Consider the following 17,746-nt stretch of genomic DNA (forward strand, 5'->3'; position numbering starts at 1 on the left):
CCGAGTGGACTTAGATGTTCACATGTGGACAATGAAATGGACAATGAGAAAGGAAGGAGAATCCTGAATGAGGACTGCAGTGAGAGCATACTACGACATCAGAAGCTGCTGAGGAGCGACAGTTTGATGTATTGATGTGTGTTTTCATGTATGCTTACAGGATTGGATGTTGTTCCATCATCATGTATAATCTGTTTCATTACGAGATGTTTACTCTTGCTTACACTTTCCTAGGTAGGGGGATATTTGAATTACTGATAATGCTAGTATGTTTAATTTTGGGGGTTTCTATAACTATATGATTGCTGTGAGCTGTTTATGATAAGGGGTTTCATTTACTTGGATGTTTTCTCCTAGGAGGTGAGTATATTGGGATCTCAGGTGTTTTCTTTTTTTCGATTGCTTAGGGACAGTGATGTTAGGCAGGAGGAGGTCCACTGAAGGGTGCGATGGGTTGACCAGCCTGACTTTGGACAGTTTTTGAGTTTTATTTCTGTGATTCCCAAATGTATTTACTTCTTTTTATTTCACATAATTGTTTGAACACCTTCTGATTGGCTTGGAGTACCATATGTGGTCGCCTAGGCAGAGGGACCGTGGAAGAATTTTCCTGTCTTGATTGGTTGATGGATAATTTTGGAAAGATAGCTGCCAGGCAGGTTTTTCGCTCTCACACTCAATAAATTTACTATGTTGTTGAGCTTGTGCCATGATTAGCATGGACAAGAAGAAAATGTCAGAAACATTCTGAGCGTGACTCTTATGTACTCAATATTACGATAATTAGCGAGACTAATGTCTCGAAGGGGGGAAATGAAGTATCTGATCTGATATTTGTTGCTTATCAAATGGAACATGGGATGTGTGAGTCATCACAATGGAATGTGTTATTCTGTTCCAGAAACCCAATGCAGTGTTTAGATAGGGGCTCCCACTCCAGGAGCTTGATGGATGCAGCTCTTTAGGAGCTGTAGATTTTATGGGGGGTTTGTTGATGATGCTCCCTGCTTCTTTATATGGTATGGAACAGAGCCTAGGAGCTCGACTAGTGGGGGTCTTTGAGACCCACAGAGCCTAGGGCCTTGATTGGAGGAGGTATCCTGTACTTTGACTTCTAACAGAGACCAGATGTAGTGACCTCCTACATCACTAAACCTATAAAAGTAACCTGATTCCTTTGTTCAAATGGGAGATTCATATTGGGTGGGGAAACTCTCCACAGGCAGACCATGGTGCCTGTTCAGATGCTGTCTTATTTATGTAATAAATTATATCAAAAACGTAACAGTGTCAATGGACGTTTTCTTCAACATTTGCACATCCTTGAGGTCGAAGAGAAACTACGACACTGACAGTCCATGGATTGTGCACAAACCAGATTTTGTGCACTGACTGATGCTTTATGTATAAAGCATCAATCAGGACAATCCCAAGTGCATTACAAAGCCCATCTTTAACCGCGCTGTCAACTTTTTTTTCACCATCACAATTTGTCGAGGCAATTTACAGCAATGATCACTGTGTAATTTGTCTTGATAATTTTAGCTAATTTTCTCCTAAGGATCACACCCTCAAGTAAGACTTCCTCTAGGCCTAGTTTGGTATTAAAATATATGAACATGGTACAATGATTCCCTCCTGTTGTTTCCTGGTTTCTTTTCACATTCTCTGCTGCCTTGCAATGACCTAGTCAATATATTGTTTCTTTTTTTTCTAACTAATAAAACAATACAATAAATTTTAAGTTCCCAGTTCTGGTATTTATTACTCCACTACTTTTCCTGATGTTTGATGTTCTTGCTGTGGTATTGTTTTCGTATTGCTACTGGGGTCAATTCATTTATAAAAGTTCATGCCTCACGATATCATATGTGCCAGATTTTTTTCTGTGCATACATGTACAACATTGGTCACAGATTTTTTTCGGAAAAGAAAAAACATGGACATTTTTTGACCAAATTTGAACCATCACATAACTGGTTTGTATTATTGCCTCACAGCAGGATTGTACAATGAAGGAGTGAGTGAGTAAGTTGAGTAAGTGTTGAGTGTTGCATACTCACTGGATTGTCACAGGAGCCATACAGTTTAACAATGTTGGGATGATTCACCCTGGATAGCTGGCGGAGCTGTGTATAGACAACAAATGGGCATGTGGGAAACAATACATACTGTTAATGAGCTGACTTGCACATCCTTAAAGTCAGAAGTTTCCATAGCACACCATGCATCAGCTACACAATTAGTGTGGGTTGTTGTGATCTCAGACAAGGTTTTTCCATTTTTTTTTATAAATTATTCTGTCAGACCTGAGTGCCTTTGTTTTGTTTCATTTTTGGTTTAATATATTTTGTACAATCCGCTCTTCACTTTGGTGGAATTTTAAATACAATCAACTCAGCATTGACACAATAGAATCTTGGATTTTAGAAACATAACCATTGTATTTCAGGACTAGAAGGGTTGGAGAAGAGATGACTGAAATAATCAAGGACTTCTTCATCCAGTTGAGCATACCATCAAATTGAAAGTATGTGGTTCAAAGCAACAGATCAGTTACATGAACCATCACCAAGTCATTGGCCTGAAAGTACAGGACATCCAACAAGGTTTCATCAATACATCACTTGTGTGGTGAGTGTTTGATCAAGTCCTCTCTAAAATTGTGTGTTTTATCAGCATGATTTCACAGAGACAAATTCATAAACTGTGAAGTTTTGTTGGCTGAAAACTTCACCCAGTACCCTACCTTAATGCCTGGAAAGATAGTCAGCAATGGCATTTTTTTTTATATAATCAACACTCCAGTCCACACAGTAATAACCTCCATGAAATGAACCCAACCATTGTAAAGTAGAAACTATATTGTCAGAACATAATTTTTGGAAATGATCTAGGAATTCTTCATCCAGTGTGACTGACAATTGCACTGAAAAGGCGGAGTTGAAGTCAACAGACCAATTACATGAACCATCACCAAGTCATTGTCATGTAAATACTGTACATCCACCAAAGGTTGATCAGTGCACCATGTGTGTTGAGAGTGTTGGCTCTAGTCCACACCAAGCTTGTGTGTTTTTTCAGCATCCTTTCGCAGAGGCAATTTCATAGTCTGTGAAGTCTTACTGAGACGTGATTATTGCTGGTTGAAAACTTCACCCAATACCCCGCCTTGATGACTTGAAACATAGTCAGCTATGGCAATTTTTGTAAGTCTCTGAGGAGACTTTACTCTTTGTATTAAAGTAACTGAGCAATGTTCTGATAGTGTCTGTTCCTTTCACTTGACAATTATTGCATAATTTCTGTTGGTCTGTCACATAAAATCTCAAATAAATATAATTTTACAAGTTTGTTCCTGTGACATGACAACATGTGGAAAAGTTCAAGAGGTATGAACAATTTGGCAAGCCACTCTATGATTAAAATCTAGCATGATTGAAAGAAATTATCTAAAAGAACCAGATTCATTACCACAATTCAATTTAACTTACTAGTCACTTTACAACAAAGGACAGTTTAGAAAGGGCATCACATCTGTGCTGGATCTGTTTGCTCTTCTTGGTGGTTTCAGATCTTTTCATGACTAATGTAGTTGTCCTCATTGCCTGGCCTTATGTGTGTTGTAGTTATGTTTTGGTGCAAATGTCTGATTCTAAACGTTTCTTATCCTCTCGTCTTGAGTGAAAATAGACCTCAGTCTTAGTGAGACCACTTGATTAACTTTGCATCACTCCTGGCTGTTATGTGAGCATGGTCGGTAACGTGTTGTGATCCTCTCACTGTGGACTGAAGGTTGTTCCATTTTGACAGAGATGACCTCCTTCACCCCTCTTTCATACCAACCGAGGCCTGTTTCACATATCTTTCTTTGTGTAAATCGGCTCAACAAAGCCTGAAGGCCCAGTCAGAGTTAACAGGAATCCTAAAGGTGGTTATCAACACTTAGTCAGTTCAGATTTTCTGCTTCAGACTGTGTGCGTTAAGATAAAAGAGGACATTTAACACATTACTAGACTCTTCTTTAGTACAAAATGGTCTCTTACTTCAGTCAGTGTTGTTATAATAGTGGTTAATGACAGGGATGGTGATGTACACCTGATAATTATGTGTTAACATATTTGTTTTCCTGAACAGAATAATCCATTTTCTAATGTGTTCTCTCAGCTGCACTACCAGCAGTGTAAACAAACCTGACAGGAAATCAGGACCAAACATACAAATACATTTATGTGATTTCTGCATCACTAACTAAATACACGTTGGGTTTCCATGGAAATGTGATGCATACAGTGTGCGATACTAGAACTGCCCAGCTTCATTCAGTGATTTCAGTAACACACAGTTCAACAGGTTTACAGATAAAACATTTTATTTAGTATCGCTCATAAATAATTAGCAGAAAACAATTTTCTTCTTTTTATAGCAGCTTTAAATCCGTTACGGTGAACAAAACCTCCACCGGACCAGGTTAGTTCTGCATCAGTTACCATGGTGCTGACAGATTAATCTTGTTTTGTAGTGAAGCTCTGGCTTCTTGAGCACTTTCAAGTTTGTATTTTGTTAATGTGACTTGTGGCCTACGAGACAAAAAATACATGAAACAAATAAAAGTTCAACAAAATATCAGGTGAGAGATGAAGTGAGGCACTAAATCATTTCTGGTATTCTACATATTATTTAACCTTCATTTCATCTTTATTTCTTGCAATAAAAACATTCTCTTTTTATTTTGAAGTCACACTCATCAGTCAGCATTTCAGTGTCTGTATGTTTAGAACCACTGTCCAAAACCTGAATAAACAGAGTCATTGTGTCCATTTTAGGCTGAAAGACGTTTTCATTTCCGCTTCAAAGTTCAAGAGTTCACAACAACAGTTAAGAGTCACTGCAGCTTCTAGACGTAAATACACTGATCTGTACTTCAGTCAAACACCCTCATCTTTCTACAGCTATTGAAGCCAAAATCACATTTAAGGCTGAATTCTTAAACAAAACATTTCTTCCATCTTTTCTTTTTTCCCCTCAAATTTGAGTCAGTCATTTAAGGAACATATTGGCTTTGGTAATTTTGGGATGTCCACAAAATATTCTACATCAGCTTCAACACTGCCATCCTGAGTGCTAAGGATTTGGTTTCACTGCTTTCCTCAAAGATATTTGACACATTTAGGGTTTATGGTCTTAGCAGAACTTACACACTAGAACATCTCTGCTATGAAAGACTCTGCTAAATGTCCCCTGCAGCATCACATCTCCAGGTAAGAGCCACACCAGCTTGTTTCATGTCTCTACAGGATCAACAGAGCCATTGCTGCTTCTTTTCCTCTTTTCATTATCTCGGTCTGCTGCTCCGTCATGAGGTCCGTCTGTCTGGCCCGTATCAGTCCTTTGGAGAGGAGAGGGTGTTTCTGGAAAGTTCTGCCCAGGCCCCAGCACCTGTCTGACAGTCACATTCACCCTGGAGTTGTGGATGTACCTGGAGCATAGCGCCCAGTCCTCCTCAGACACCAGCTCCACCACAGCATCCCCCTGTAGGGACGAGGTCAGGCTGCAGCCTTCCATCTCTAAAGTAGTGTGACCCTGAGGGGCTGGGAGGATGCGTGGGACGGCGTGGTAAAGAAGGCGGCTTTGTCCCGACATCAGCATCATGTCCCCACTGTGCATGTACATGGCAGTAGGGGGATCCTGTCTGCAGGTGCCTCCCAGGAGGAAGATGGCCGACTGTCCAAAACTAGCAGAAAAGACGACAAAGTACCCTGTGAGGGGATTACAGTGTTCTCTAGTTAACCAGGCAATGGATGCTTTTATTTTCCATTTAACAACAGTCTGACTTGATGACATATTTAAACAAATTCTAAAAGCTAAGATGTGGAGAAAAATGTCTTCCTAAAGCCAGCTTTGCTTTAAGACTATTCTCTCCTCTCACCTGAAGGACAGCAGAGGTCGAGTGTGATCCAGCTCAGATTCATGCACATGGATCCCCAGAGAAGAATCCGGTCGGTAGTAGTTTAGAATTCCAGCCTCTGAGTTGAACCCTGGGAAGCCACAGGCAGCCGTTACTTGGAGGGACAGCAAGTGGAGGTCAGCTGGGAAAGGAGTGTAGCTGTTGGCAGAGTAAGTCTGTGAGCGGAGCAATGAAAGGTAACATAGGGGCCAGTACAGCAGCTAAACAAGGAGACCACATTCTGTATGTTTTATCAGGCTGTGGAAATGAAACTAACACAATTCTCTTTCAAGATGTTTTTACCAGTTCGTTCACAGACAACTAGAGGTCCAGCAACAGTTAAATGTTTGACCAAATCTTTCAACATGAAACAATTAGTCAGAAACCCTTTTATTAGTAGCTTTAACTACTGGAGTGTTGATACACAAACAGTGTATGAAGAATCAAAGACTAAACTTACAGCAGGCAGCAGTGCTGCACAGGATAAGAATGACCTTTAAAGATTGTAATAAACTGTAGAACTTAGTGTCTGTTTTTTCTATTACAGTCTATTTCCCTCTTTTCTCTCAGGCCAGAGAGGATTTTGCATCCTATCATAATTCTGAAATCATTTGAGAAGGAAGAGATGATTTGACTTTTGTGATAAAAGATGATAGAAGATGTTGATAAACCGTGTTTCTTACCTTCATATCCCAGTTGTAGTGATATCCCAGAGTGACCCAACGCAGCCTCTCCAGGAGAGTCTTTGGTTCTTTCTTTCCAGTGGGAGAACTTTGGAGGGGATCAAATGCAAACATACACACTTATAGAGACAAGTAGTGGGTAGCAGCACACTGTTATCCAGTCTAAAGTGATGCAGTAAAGAACACTGCATTTTTACAACACTATGACATCTGCAGACTGTTTTTGCTTCAATAGATGGGACACGGTGATACAAAATAACATGCAGTGTTGTTTCTGATTTCTTCAGTTTTTGTTTGTATAACAAACTATCTCAGACATAGAAACTAAATCTAACGTGAAACTAAGGCAACCTGATAGATGGACTTCCCTTTTAATGCAGCACCATCCACTGGTTAGTAATGGAATTAGCTACTAAATAAGAATTTGTGGCTCTTTTTTGAACACTAAACAATCAAACTGTTCATGTTTAGTAAAACGCTGTAAGATGCTGAGGTTTTGGAGTTTTCTTGTTCTAAAGAAATAAAGTTTTACCTGAGAGCATGTACACTCTTTCCCCAGAAGTCCTTGGTGTCTGAAGGAGACATGTGCATGTCTAGATTACAGATGTTTGTTTTCTGAGGGTAGGTCTTCAGACATTGTCTCACCCAGTAGGATTGGGACCCCGACAGGAACAGGTTAGAGATGAAGATGAACCCTGAAAGATGAATCCACAACAGCACCAAGACATAGAAACAGAAAGAGAAAAAGTTCAAATGTATTGTTGTTTATGTAGCCTCACTATGTACAATGACAGACCATAATAAATACAGATGCTGGGACTTAGAGTTTAGTGACAAATTAAAGGAAGTCATGGTTGATGGTGTTTATCCATCTAGTAGAGTTTCTGAGGATCCTGGTGGAACAACATCTTTCTGACACACTTTATTTCATTTTCGTCCATCCGTATTTTACTCCATGTCCAGTTCTTTCTTGAAGTAAACACTGATTCAGATTTTGGACTGACAATATGTATTAGTCTCTCCATCAGTGACATGTTTACCTGGGTAGCCCTGCAGGCTGAAGGCTCTCCAGTCTCTGACAGGTCATAATCCAGCCCTGGCAGCCTCGACGTCGCTCACGGCTGCAGAGTCTAAATCAGCAGGAACGATCTTCCACATGGACACACAAAAATCAATCATTAGTTCTACCGAGTGGCTGGAACACGCACCGCTTGTCCGAGCAGTCAGTCCCTTGCTGGTAATAAACAAGTCATTAATGAAAAAATGCAGATTTTACAGTGTACAACATAAGTGAGGACACCTGTGATCGACTCTAAACACCACAACTTTCTCAGTTTTGGTGTCTATCTGCATCACAGCTCCGTTTGGAGAGGAATCGACAAATGAATTAAAAAATGTGGTTGGGAGAATTCAGAAAGATGGGAAAGAACACATGAAGATCTGTGAACAACTAAAAACCAGTGGGAGCAGAGCTGCAGCTGTAATCTAGGAACTGTTCAGGGATCAGGGAAACATTTGTTCAGGTTTGATGCTGTCCAACATGTTTGATGTAATCCTGGCCAGGACTAACACAATAAAAAACAAGAAAAGCACTCACAGAGCAGTACTCCACCAAGGCTGCTCAGTCATTGGATGATTTCTGATGGATGAAACATTACATTTCTATGTGCAACCATAAATGCCTGTGGATTAACTAAAATATTGGCTGACAAGATGACTTCAGTCACTGAATATTTCTATCTGGAATTTTAATTTATGATCAAAACGACAAGTCAGACAAAACAAATACAAAAAAACTACAAAAACAAGATAAAATATTACAAAAATCAGACACAAAACGACAAAAAATAGGACAAACAACATGGAACAAAACAAAAACTTAGAAAAAAGTTACAAAGTGACAAAAAAAATGGACATAAACAAGACAAAAAATGACAAAAAAGGAGCAAAACGCTAAAAAAAGACATAAAACACAAGCGAGACAAAGAGGGAACACAGAACGACAAAAATGAGAAACCAAACGACAAAAACATGAGACAAACAACAAAAATCTGACAGAAAAAGACAAAAAATAACAAAAACAAGACAAAATATTACAAAATTAGACACCAAATGACAGAAGAACAATGAACAATCTAGTATTTTACTTATGATCAAAACAACTTGTCATGGTCTAGAAATTATTTTAAATTTATAGTTTTACTAATTTACAATCTGTAGTTAATGTCTTCTCTGGAATTTTTACACTTTGAGGGCCGGATTGGACACTCTGGAGGACCGCTTTTGGCCCACGGGCAGCATGTTACTGCACTCTGAGCAAATTCTGATTACAAGACTCATGCAGCAAAAATTTATCTTTTTTTTACACAGATAAGAGCAAGACAAAGGAGACGAGGAAGGTTTAGTGTCAGAAAAGAAGAACCTTCGGTTCTTCTAGGAGGTCATGCCTCACTCAATAAATAATGCAATAAAAGTACACTAAGAAATTTCCCTGTAAATTTACAGTAAAAAGCTGGCAGCTAAAGTTGCCAGCAGCGCACTGTTATTTTATTTTTTATTTAACAGGTTGTCAACAATCTGTTTAAAAATTGCACATCACATTTCAGGTACGCTGCCTTCAGAATCAGTCTTTCATGACTCTTGATCATGTTCAATAAACACCAAGTCATGGAACAAACCTGGAACTTCAAAACTGAGACACCAGGACGGAAGTATTTTATACTGAACCAAACACAATGCTGAGACTTGTTACCTTAGAATGACAACATGAACATCTGGTTGCAGATGGGGCTTTTCCTTTGTGAAAGTGAGGTTCTGTGTGGAGAGGTGTTGTGGGTTTACATGAAGTCCCACTCAGAGTCCATCTGTCTTTTTATAAAGGTGACTACATGGGGATTTACAGTAGATGCCTTTTTCTGGAGCAGCTTCCTGACCTCTGGAACATCACCTTCTCCTGGCTGCCCTTTGTTCCCCTCTCAGGGTTGATACCAAGGAAGCGCCTACAATGAAATGACAAAGAAAGAGTATATTAGGTGTAGTAGGCAAAGATCCCTTAAACTCAATATGGAACTCTGTCACATTCATCAAAAAACAAACAAACAAAAAAAAAAACAGGAAACTAAAATTAAGCAAAACAGAGGCTTCCACTTATAACAGCTGTTTAGTTCAGTACACATTTAAATCTAATTTTTGCAGCCGTTTGCATAACAAGCAAGTTTACCTTTCCTAAGTGGAGAGAAAAGCAACAGGGCACATCCTACAAACCTTTTTAAAACTTGAAATTACCCAAATGGTGGAATGCAGACAAGTACATGTGGAGATCTGATAACAGATCAGTGGAGCATCACATTGGATATTTGATGGAAAATTAAACGAAAGACAGAGACAGCTAACCTAGTTGGATCTGGTTGCTTAGAAATTCATTTTCCTGGTCTGGTTTAAAAGAAAGACCCAAAGTTTTGTCCACTCTGCAGCCAAAGGGGAGGATGCTAGCTAGCTAGCTGCTAGCTAACAGTGTGGGAAACGTTAGCATTCATGCTAGCTGCTAGCTAACAGTGTGGGAAACGTTAGCATTCATGCTAGCTGCTAGCTAACAGTGTGGGAAACATTAGCATTCATGCTAGCGACTCGTGGCTAACACCAAGCAGTAACTAACTGGCTATGTTTATGTTACTGTCAAAGAATAAAACATAAATAGACTGACAGAATTAAAAGTAAGGCTGACTGTTTAATAATCACAGTTACCTTGTTAAGTGAACCGGAGCAGGATGGATCAGCTACAGATGGTCCCTGCAGGTCTGAGGGCCGAAAATCGTCGTCCTCAGTTCTTCCTTTTCTCCACATCTTCCCTCAGTAATGAGTAGAATCACTGATAAATACTATCTTAAACCTATTTCGTCACTTCTTTGTGTTGGCTGTTTGCTAAATGTGGTGATGTGCAGGAAGATTTGCCGAGAAGAGCAACGGTCGGACTGCAGCAACATCCATCCATCCATCCATTATCTATACACCGCTTAATCCTCACTAGGGTCGCGGGGGGGGTGGGGGGGGGGGGGGGGGGGGGGGGGCTGGAGCCTATCCCAGCTGACTCGGGCGAAGGCAGGGGACACCCAAGACAGGTCGCCAGTCTGTCGCAGGGCTACATATACAGACAAACAAGCACTCACACATTCACACCTACGGGCAATTTAGAATAATCAATTAACCTCAGCATATTTTTGGGAGGAAGCCGGAGTACCCGGAGAGAACCCACGCATGCACAGGGAGAACATGCAAACTCCATGCAGAAAGATCCGGGGAAAGCCGGGACGCGAACCAGGGACCTTCTTGCTGCAAGGCGAAAGTGCTAACCACTACGCCACTGTGCAGCCCGACTGCAGCAACAGTCACACTCAAATCAACCCAAACCAGAAAAATACTGTAATCTGCTGTAAGATTGTACGGTAGCTTGCTGTTAATATTTTGTTCTTGAAAAACACGTGAATTTACAGTATTCAGCTGTATTTACAAAGAACGGTATATTACTGTACAAAATATGCTGTATTTTTACAGCAATTTGTTACAGTGTAGGTATCATAGATAGGGATCATAATGAATGCATTAAACACAATAGTGTAATGCACTGATGCCGGGAGTCCAGGGGAGCATTGCGGCCACAGTCAATACTAAACAATTTCTCACCTGAGAAGTAATGAAAGAAAAGAACCACAAAGTGAATCTAAGATCTTCTATAATTACACAGATGTCTCTAAACTTGGATGGAGGATTCCCCTAAGCTCACCAGCAAAGACCAGGATAAAAATAGCGACAAGCTGGTACACGGCGTGGCCCAGAATGTTCTTCATCATGGTCCTGGAGATGAGGGTTTTGTTGCGTCCGCAAGATTTTTGTTTGAGCAGAGACTCCGTCGGCTGGTTGGTGGCAAGAGCCAGAGCGGCCAGAGGGTCCATGATGAAGTTTATCCACAGCATCTGTACCGCCTTTAAGGGAGAGTCCTGCAGGACGAGGAGTAGACATCAGCAGTTTAGTTTTATTCTTTTTTGCTTCTACACTTTCACAAATCAAACATGTGTCGACGTGATATGAGCAAATTATTCTTTTGATATTGAACCATTTTCAACCTGCTAAACAGTTAGGTAAATCTGGCAAGATATTCACAGATTCGGACTTTCGACATCAATAACTCATGAGATATACGTTGTAAAATCATAAACAATGCCTCTTTCCCATCGTTGTAAGCTAGACAATGTGCTACAAGGCCAGTTTTATCAAAAGTCGCTGTTTTTCCAGCTGCAGAAATAACACTGATGTCTATGTGCAGCTGGCTGTGCAACGAGTGAACAGGGACCGTCTGCAAATAGCAAAACCGCTGCAACAGCGAAGAGAGACACTAAACAAATATTATTACTAGTGGTGGGACGTGATTAAAAAATGTAATCTAATTAATTACAGGCCATGTAATTAATTACTCGCAATTAATTGCAGTTTTGTCAAATAGCAATATTTGACACAGTAAGTGAAGTTTTTCAATTCAAATAAAATTGTGGTTGACAGCTGAATCAATGAATAGACATATGTGTTTATAATTTAAAATTTATTTTAAAAAAGTAAAATGGGACATGTAGAAAAAAGTGATTTTGATGACTTAAAGCCTGAATTTAGTTGTTTTTTCCACTGTATGGCCCATAAAATCAGCATAAGTAGTTCAAGGAGCTTCAGAAAGTTGAAAATCCAGAGATTCATTCTGTTTTCATCTTTTCTGGGTCTGATAAATGGTGTAATTTTGATGGTTCTTTTTATAGGAATATCAATTTTTATTTATGTAATTTTTTTATAAACAAAAATTTTATAATTAAGTTATTAAAAGAGATATTTTTGTTGTTTAGGTTATTCCTCCTCCAAGGAGGCAGAGCCTCGACAGAGTAAAAATTTAAACCACAAAAATGTTTCATTTCTATTTATCTGCATTTTTCATCTGTCTGCTACATTCACAGATTACTGCAAATCTAAGTGCAATTATAGCGATTTTATTCAACATTTTAAGACTTTCTGTAAACTCAAGCACTGTCTAGAAAAGTGGTCTATTATTGGATGGCTACACCGTTAGCCGTTAGCATGACTCGTAGCTAACGTTAGCTCTGGTGCTAACGGCAACATGTTTTACATTGAGGTGATACCGTCGGCTTGAAGTGACGCAGTGATCAGAAAACTCTCTTTTGTACAATTGGCACACAACCAGGCTTTTATCCAAGCTGCCATCGGGAAGATTTTTAAAAGGAAAATTTCTGCCCAACAAGCTCAATCTGGTCTTCCTTCACTGCTCACCAGTGCCTGACTTCACTCAGTACTTCCTGTGCTTCTTTTTCATGGCTACAGACAGACTTTAGGTTCATTACCGCCACCTACTGAGCTGGAGTGTTCATCAGAGTTACCGGTGTGCCAGAAATGAGGGAACTGAGGAGGGTGCAAAAAAAATCGCGTTATTATTTTTAACGCGTTATTTTCGCGGCATTTAATTAATCGCAATTAACGTGTTAAAGCCCAGCCCTAATTGTTACTTAACTTTTATTCACTGTAGTGTCACCAATTTTACTGCAGCCATCAATTGTCTCCTGCTGGTCATACTACAACCCTTGGTTTGACACTAAATACAAAATCTGAATTTTAAGGAATTTTTTATTATTTTATTAGTCATAAAATTCAATAGCTTCACTCTTATGTACTGCAGTGTCACCAAAATGACTGGAGCCATCAGCTGCCTCCTGTTGGTCATACTACAACCCTTGGTTGGTAAATAATTTTTATGAATAATTTTTTATTATTATAATAATATATTTTATAAGCAAGAGTTGTAGTATGATCAACAGGATCCAACTGATAGTTAGACAGAGTGTAATCTTTCTGCAGTACATAAGAGTGAAGTTATTGAATTCTATTACTAATAAAATAATAAGAAAATAAGAAAAAATTCCTTAAAATTCAGATTTTTAAATTTAAGATCAAACCAAGGGTTGTAGTATGACAATCAGGAGCCAACTGATGGCTCCAGTGATTTTGATGACACTACAGTAAACAAGAGTGAAGTTATTGAATTTTATGACTAATAAAATAATACTAAAATAATAAAAATTCCTTAAAATTCAGATTTTGTATATAGTATCAAACCAAGAGTTGTAGTATGACCAGCAGGAGACAATTGAAGGCTCCAGTGATTTTGATGACACTACAGTGCATAAGAGTGACGTTATTGAATTTTATGACTAATAAAATAATACTAAAATAATAAAAATTCCTCCTCCAGTAATTGAAGATTTGTGTAGTGCCTCTCTTCGCTGTTGCAGCAGTTTTGCTATTTGCAGACGGTCCCTGTTCACTCGTCGCACAGCCGGCTGCGCATAGACATCAGTGTTATTTCTGCAGCTGGAAAGACAGCGACTTTTGATAAAACTGGCCTTGTAGCACATTGTCTAGCTTACAACGATGGGAAAGAGGCATTGTTTATGTTTTTATAACGTATATCTCATGAGTTATTGATGCCGGAAGTCCGAATCTGTGAATATCTTGCCAACTTGATAGTAGTTGGGAATAACAGTTTTAAGATTGCATGTTAAAATCACCAGCTACTATAACCGCAGCATTAGCATGGGAGTTCTCAAATTTGTGTAAGATGTCACTTAAGTCAGTAAGAGCAGCAGAAGAGTCCGCCCGTGGATGTATGTAAACAGCACACAAAAGCATTCCAGAGAACTCCCGGGGGAGATAAAAGAGGCGGCACTTCACAGCCAGGCGTTCCAGGTTAGCGTTACATGTTTTGTTAACGATGACACAATCCGTGCACCAGTTTTCGTTAATAAGAAGGCACACACCTCCTCCCTTCGATTTCCCGGTGCGCTCTTTCACTCTGTCCGAGCGGTGAACGGAGAATCCCGGTGGCTGGAAAGTAGAGTCCGGCACGTTGCAATGAAGCCATGTCTCGGTCAGGCAGAACACGGAGCTTTCCCGGACCTCGCGCTGGGTGTGGATGCGGCACAACAGGTCGTCCGTCTTGTTGGACAATGACTGGACGTTTGCCAGGTAGATGGATGGCAGCGGAATCCTCGACGGGCGGCTGCGTAGCTTCACGAGCAGCCCTCCCCGCTTTCCTCGGTGTCTGCGCTTCCGCCGCAGGCAACCTGTAGCGTCAGCGCTCTGAGGCTCAGGTGAGCGGCGTGTGTGACGATGCCTCCGCCCAGTTCCCTCGCTCTGCTCCCGATCTCCGTGGCTCAACTCATGGCTTCTCTTGCCCCGAGTAGGGCACGCAACAAAATCAGCACACTTCAGTTCGGGAATAACATGTGGTAGTCCACAACCTTCATCCCGGATCTTCAGAAGTGTCTCACGATCATATCTTACAGTGGCAAGCGTTTCAAAAACGAATACAAACATAAAATAGACTGCGCACAGGAGAGCTCTTGCGACGGCGCCTTCCCCCGGCGCCATCTTGGCTTAGTGATCTACAGGTCAGCAGATTGTGATTTTTAACAGCTTCAGCTTGTGTTTCTTGAAGTAGTTTGTGATGACTTAGAGGTCTGCTCTGGATTCTTGTCCTGCTGTAAAAGCAACTTTTCAGTTTCAGCTTCACGGGCTATGAGCTATAGCAGATATTTGGTAGGATTATAACTGTAAAGATTTTTACAGACTCTAAAAATACTGGGATCAGCTTTTTAAAAAAGTTGTAATTTGTAGCATCTGCAGTGTGAGACCACTGACCTTCATTGTTGTCCTCTGGTGGTTTGTAGAAGGACAAGCCCAATGAGATAATTGCAAAAACTTCAACAATCTTCAGTGTCAAGTCCACAGTCTCCCACAACAGCTGCAGGAACAACTTGGGCTTCTGTGGGGGGAGTAAGTTCTTTCCAAATGCCATGCGGCGTTTATCCAAATCATTGGTGCTACCAGACCTACAGACACAAACATGACACACTATTAATTAAGAGCAACTGAGCAAAGCAAATGATACCACACATGTAACAGTAGCCTGATTTCACCAGAACCCTTCATCAGGGTGTTTAGGTGAAGGTTTCAGCCTGCAGTTCGGCTGAAAACTCTCAGAATTTTTATTGCATGACCGTTGGTCACAGTTGAGTCACTAATGGCTCCACAGCTGTGCATAGATTTTCTTGTTTTTGACAGAATCTTTTCTCTTACAGAATGGCAAGTGACAAGTCAGTAGTTAAAGAACAGTCAGAGTCTATGACAGCAGCAACCTGTCATTCAAAGCAGCCCCGCCGTTAACTATACATCATTTTCACCATCAATACAATTTAGAAAAAAATCACCATCTGCAGTGGGCACGAATGATTTAATCAGCTATAGAAACTAAAACTCTATTTTCTATCAGGAACTTGTTTATTTCTGCTGTGAAAATGGACATTTTGTGGAGGTCTGTGGAGTTTGACACACTTTTGGAGCCTCAAGTGGACATTTGAAGAGCTGTCGTTATTGTATGTTTGGCATTTTTGTATTGTCATCATTTGTCAGCTGCTTGCATGTAACTAAAATGACAGCTTGGTGATACTAGTTTCTTTCTCCCTGATAAGTTTTGGTTGCATAAACAAACGTGTTCCCTCCTGAAACATAAAGAGCTGACCATATATTGATAATGGAGCACGATGATCTCTGGCACTCTCCCTGTTGACCTTCTTGCAGAGCTGCACACAGCCTAAACAACAAGTTCCACTGAGATCTTCGTGCTAATCATCATTAGTGACGTGACTAAAAACACTCACGACCACCTTAAAATCAGGTTTAGAGCAACAGTCTATATCTGGTGAGTCGGACAATTTCCTACAGTAGCCCAGAACAGACAAACAAAACACTGACACTAGAAAGAGCCTGTTGCATTTTTACACAGAAGAAGCTGGTGTTGTAGGTTCTCATACTTGTTGATAGAGAGGTGACGGAGGGAGCCTCATTTGGCTGCATTTAAAGTCTAGCAACCACTAAATTCACACTGGTCCATCCTACTAATAAATCCAGGAGAGATTCTTTGATTTTTATGTGTATGTGTTTAAGTTTAAACTACTGTTAATGTATAGCTGTTAATCATTTCAGTTATTTTTGTCCCATTATGATGAAAAAATACATTTGTTAATGATTATCTTATCTACCCATTCCTGAAGTGATCAAGTGAGCCATTTTAAGTCAAGTATCTGAAGACCAGAAAAACACATGACATATGACATACATTGAATTACAGGCTAAGTTGTTTTCTGATCAGGAATCTGACAAACTGGCTGTTAATATCATAACAAACCAGTGACAGGGAAATTAGATGAAATAATGAGAGGACTAAAACATTTCTTCTATTTATCTTATGTAAATGGATTTTTATCAATCAAACAACAAAAAAATAACTCTGAAGTAATTGATCAATTGCCTTCCATTGGCTGTTATTTTTTTCGACAGCCAAATTTCTGTTGACAATGAGGAGGGTCAGGTGGGAAGCCCTTCGTAATTTTCATGGAATTTCCTCTGTTTAATTACAAATGCTGCACAATGTTTTCACACTAAGAGTCTGATGAACTAAATGCTTTCAAGCTTTTAGTCTTATGATTATCTATATACATAAGACAAAGTATATAACAAAGTGCAATATGTGTTGGTTTGGTGAAATGGGCAGGTCTTTATGGAGGACTAAAAGTGCCAAAATTAAATGAATGAATACATCATTAAATAATTAATTAAATATGTCATTAATTAATTAAAATTGGAATTAAATATTTCATTAATTAATTAATTAAAATTGGAATTAAATATTTCATTAATTAATTAAAATTGGAATTAAATATTTCATTAATTAATTAATTAAAATTGGAATTAAATATGTCATTAATTAATTAAAATTGGAATTAAATACATAAATGTGTTATTAAATATGTCATTAATTCATTAAAATACCAATTCATTTTAAGTAAAAAACATATTTTATTATTCCACTATTTAATTAATTATTTCATGGTCCTTGTGTTGCAGTGGATCATGAATTTATTTTATCTGTCAACCTCGCCCGTCAAAGTCGGTGGGCGGATCCTAACATCTGATTGGTTACCCTGCACATCAAGTCAAGGCAAATCTA

General features: G+C 39.4%; 2 protein-coding genes and 1 non-coding gene across 3 annotated transcripts; 1 reads left to right on the forward strand and 2 right to left on the reverse strand.

Annotated features, from left to right (window-relative positions):
* Nucleotides 1-3,085: 3,085 nt before the first annotated feature.
* LOC111565020 (U4 spliceosomal RNA) lies at nucleotides 3,086-3,226 on the forward strand. The gene has a single exon (XR_002745840.1). It is a non-coding gene; the product is annotated as a U4 spliceosomal RNA (small nuclear RNA).
* Nucleotides 3,227-4,354: 1,128 nt separating this feature from the next.
* LOC111565012 (nucleic acid dioxygenase ALKBH1-like) lies at nucleotides 4,355-10,688 on the reverse strand. The gene is given in 6 exon segments (XM_055006108.1): nucleotides 4,355-5,734; nucleotides 5,930-6,123; nucleotides 6,631-6,718; nucleotides 7,163-7,325; nucleotides 7,671-9,629; nucleotides 10,375-10,688. Coding segments are annotated over 5 exon segments (1,035 nt in total). The 5' UTR covers nucleotides 7,810-9,629; nucleotides 10,375-10,688; the 3' UTR covers nucleotides 4,355-5,283.
* A 372-nt stretch (nucleotides 10,689-11,060) lies between these two features.
* Nucleotides 11,061-15,134, reverse strand: LOC111565001 (uncharacterized). Its single transcript, XM_023264923.3, has 2 exons — nucleotides 14,496-15,134; nucleotides 11,061-11,624 (listed from the first exon to the last, which is right to left on the reverse strand). Exons 1-2 carry the CDS (start codon nucleotides 15,106-15,108, stop codon nucleotides 11,407-11,409), a joined length of 831 nt encoding a protein of 276 aa, XP_023120691.3. The 5' UTR covers nucleotides 15,109-15,134; the 3' UTR covers nucleotides 11,061-11,406.
* Nucleotides 15,135-17,746: the final 2,612 nt, after the last annotated feature.

This window comes from Amphiprion ocellaris, chromosome 20, assembly GCF_022539595.1.
Source record: "Amphiprion ocellaris isolate individual 3 ecotype Okinawa chromosome 20, ASM2253959v1, whole genome shotgun sequence".
In the NCBI taxonomy this organism is placed as follows: Eukaryota; Metazoa; Chordata; class Actinopteri; family Pomacentridae; genus Amphiprion; species Amphiprion ocellaris.

Coding starts and splice junctions, on each gene's coding strand:
- LOC111565001 (XM_023264923.3), bottom strand. CDS start 15,108: ATGGCGCCGGGGGAAGGCGCCGTCGCAAGAGCTCTCCTGTGCGCAGTC. Junction 11,625..14,495: donor CGGGAAATCGAAGGGAGGAG/GTGTGTGCCTTC, acceptor CTCGTCCTGCAG/GACTCTCCCTTAAAGGCGGT.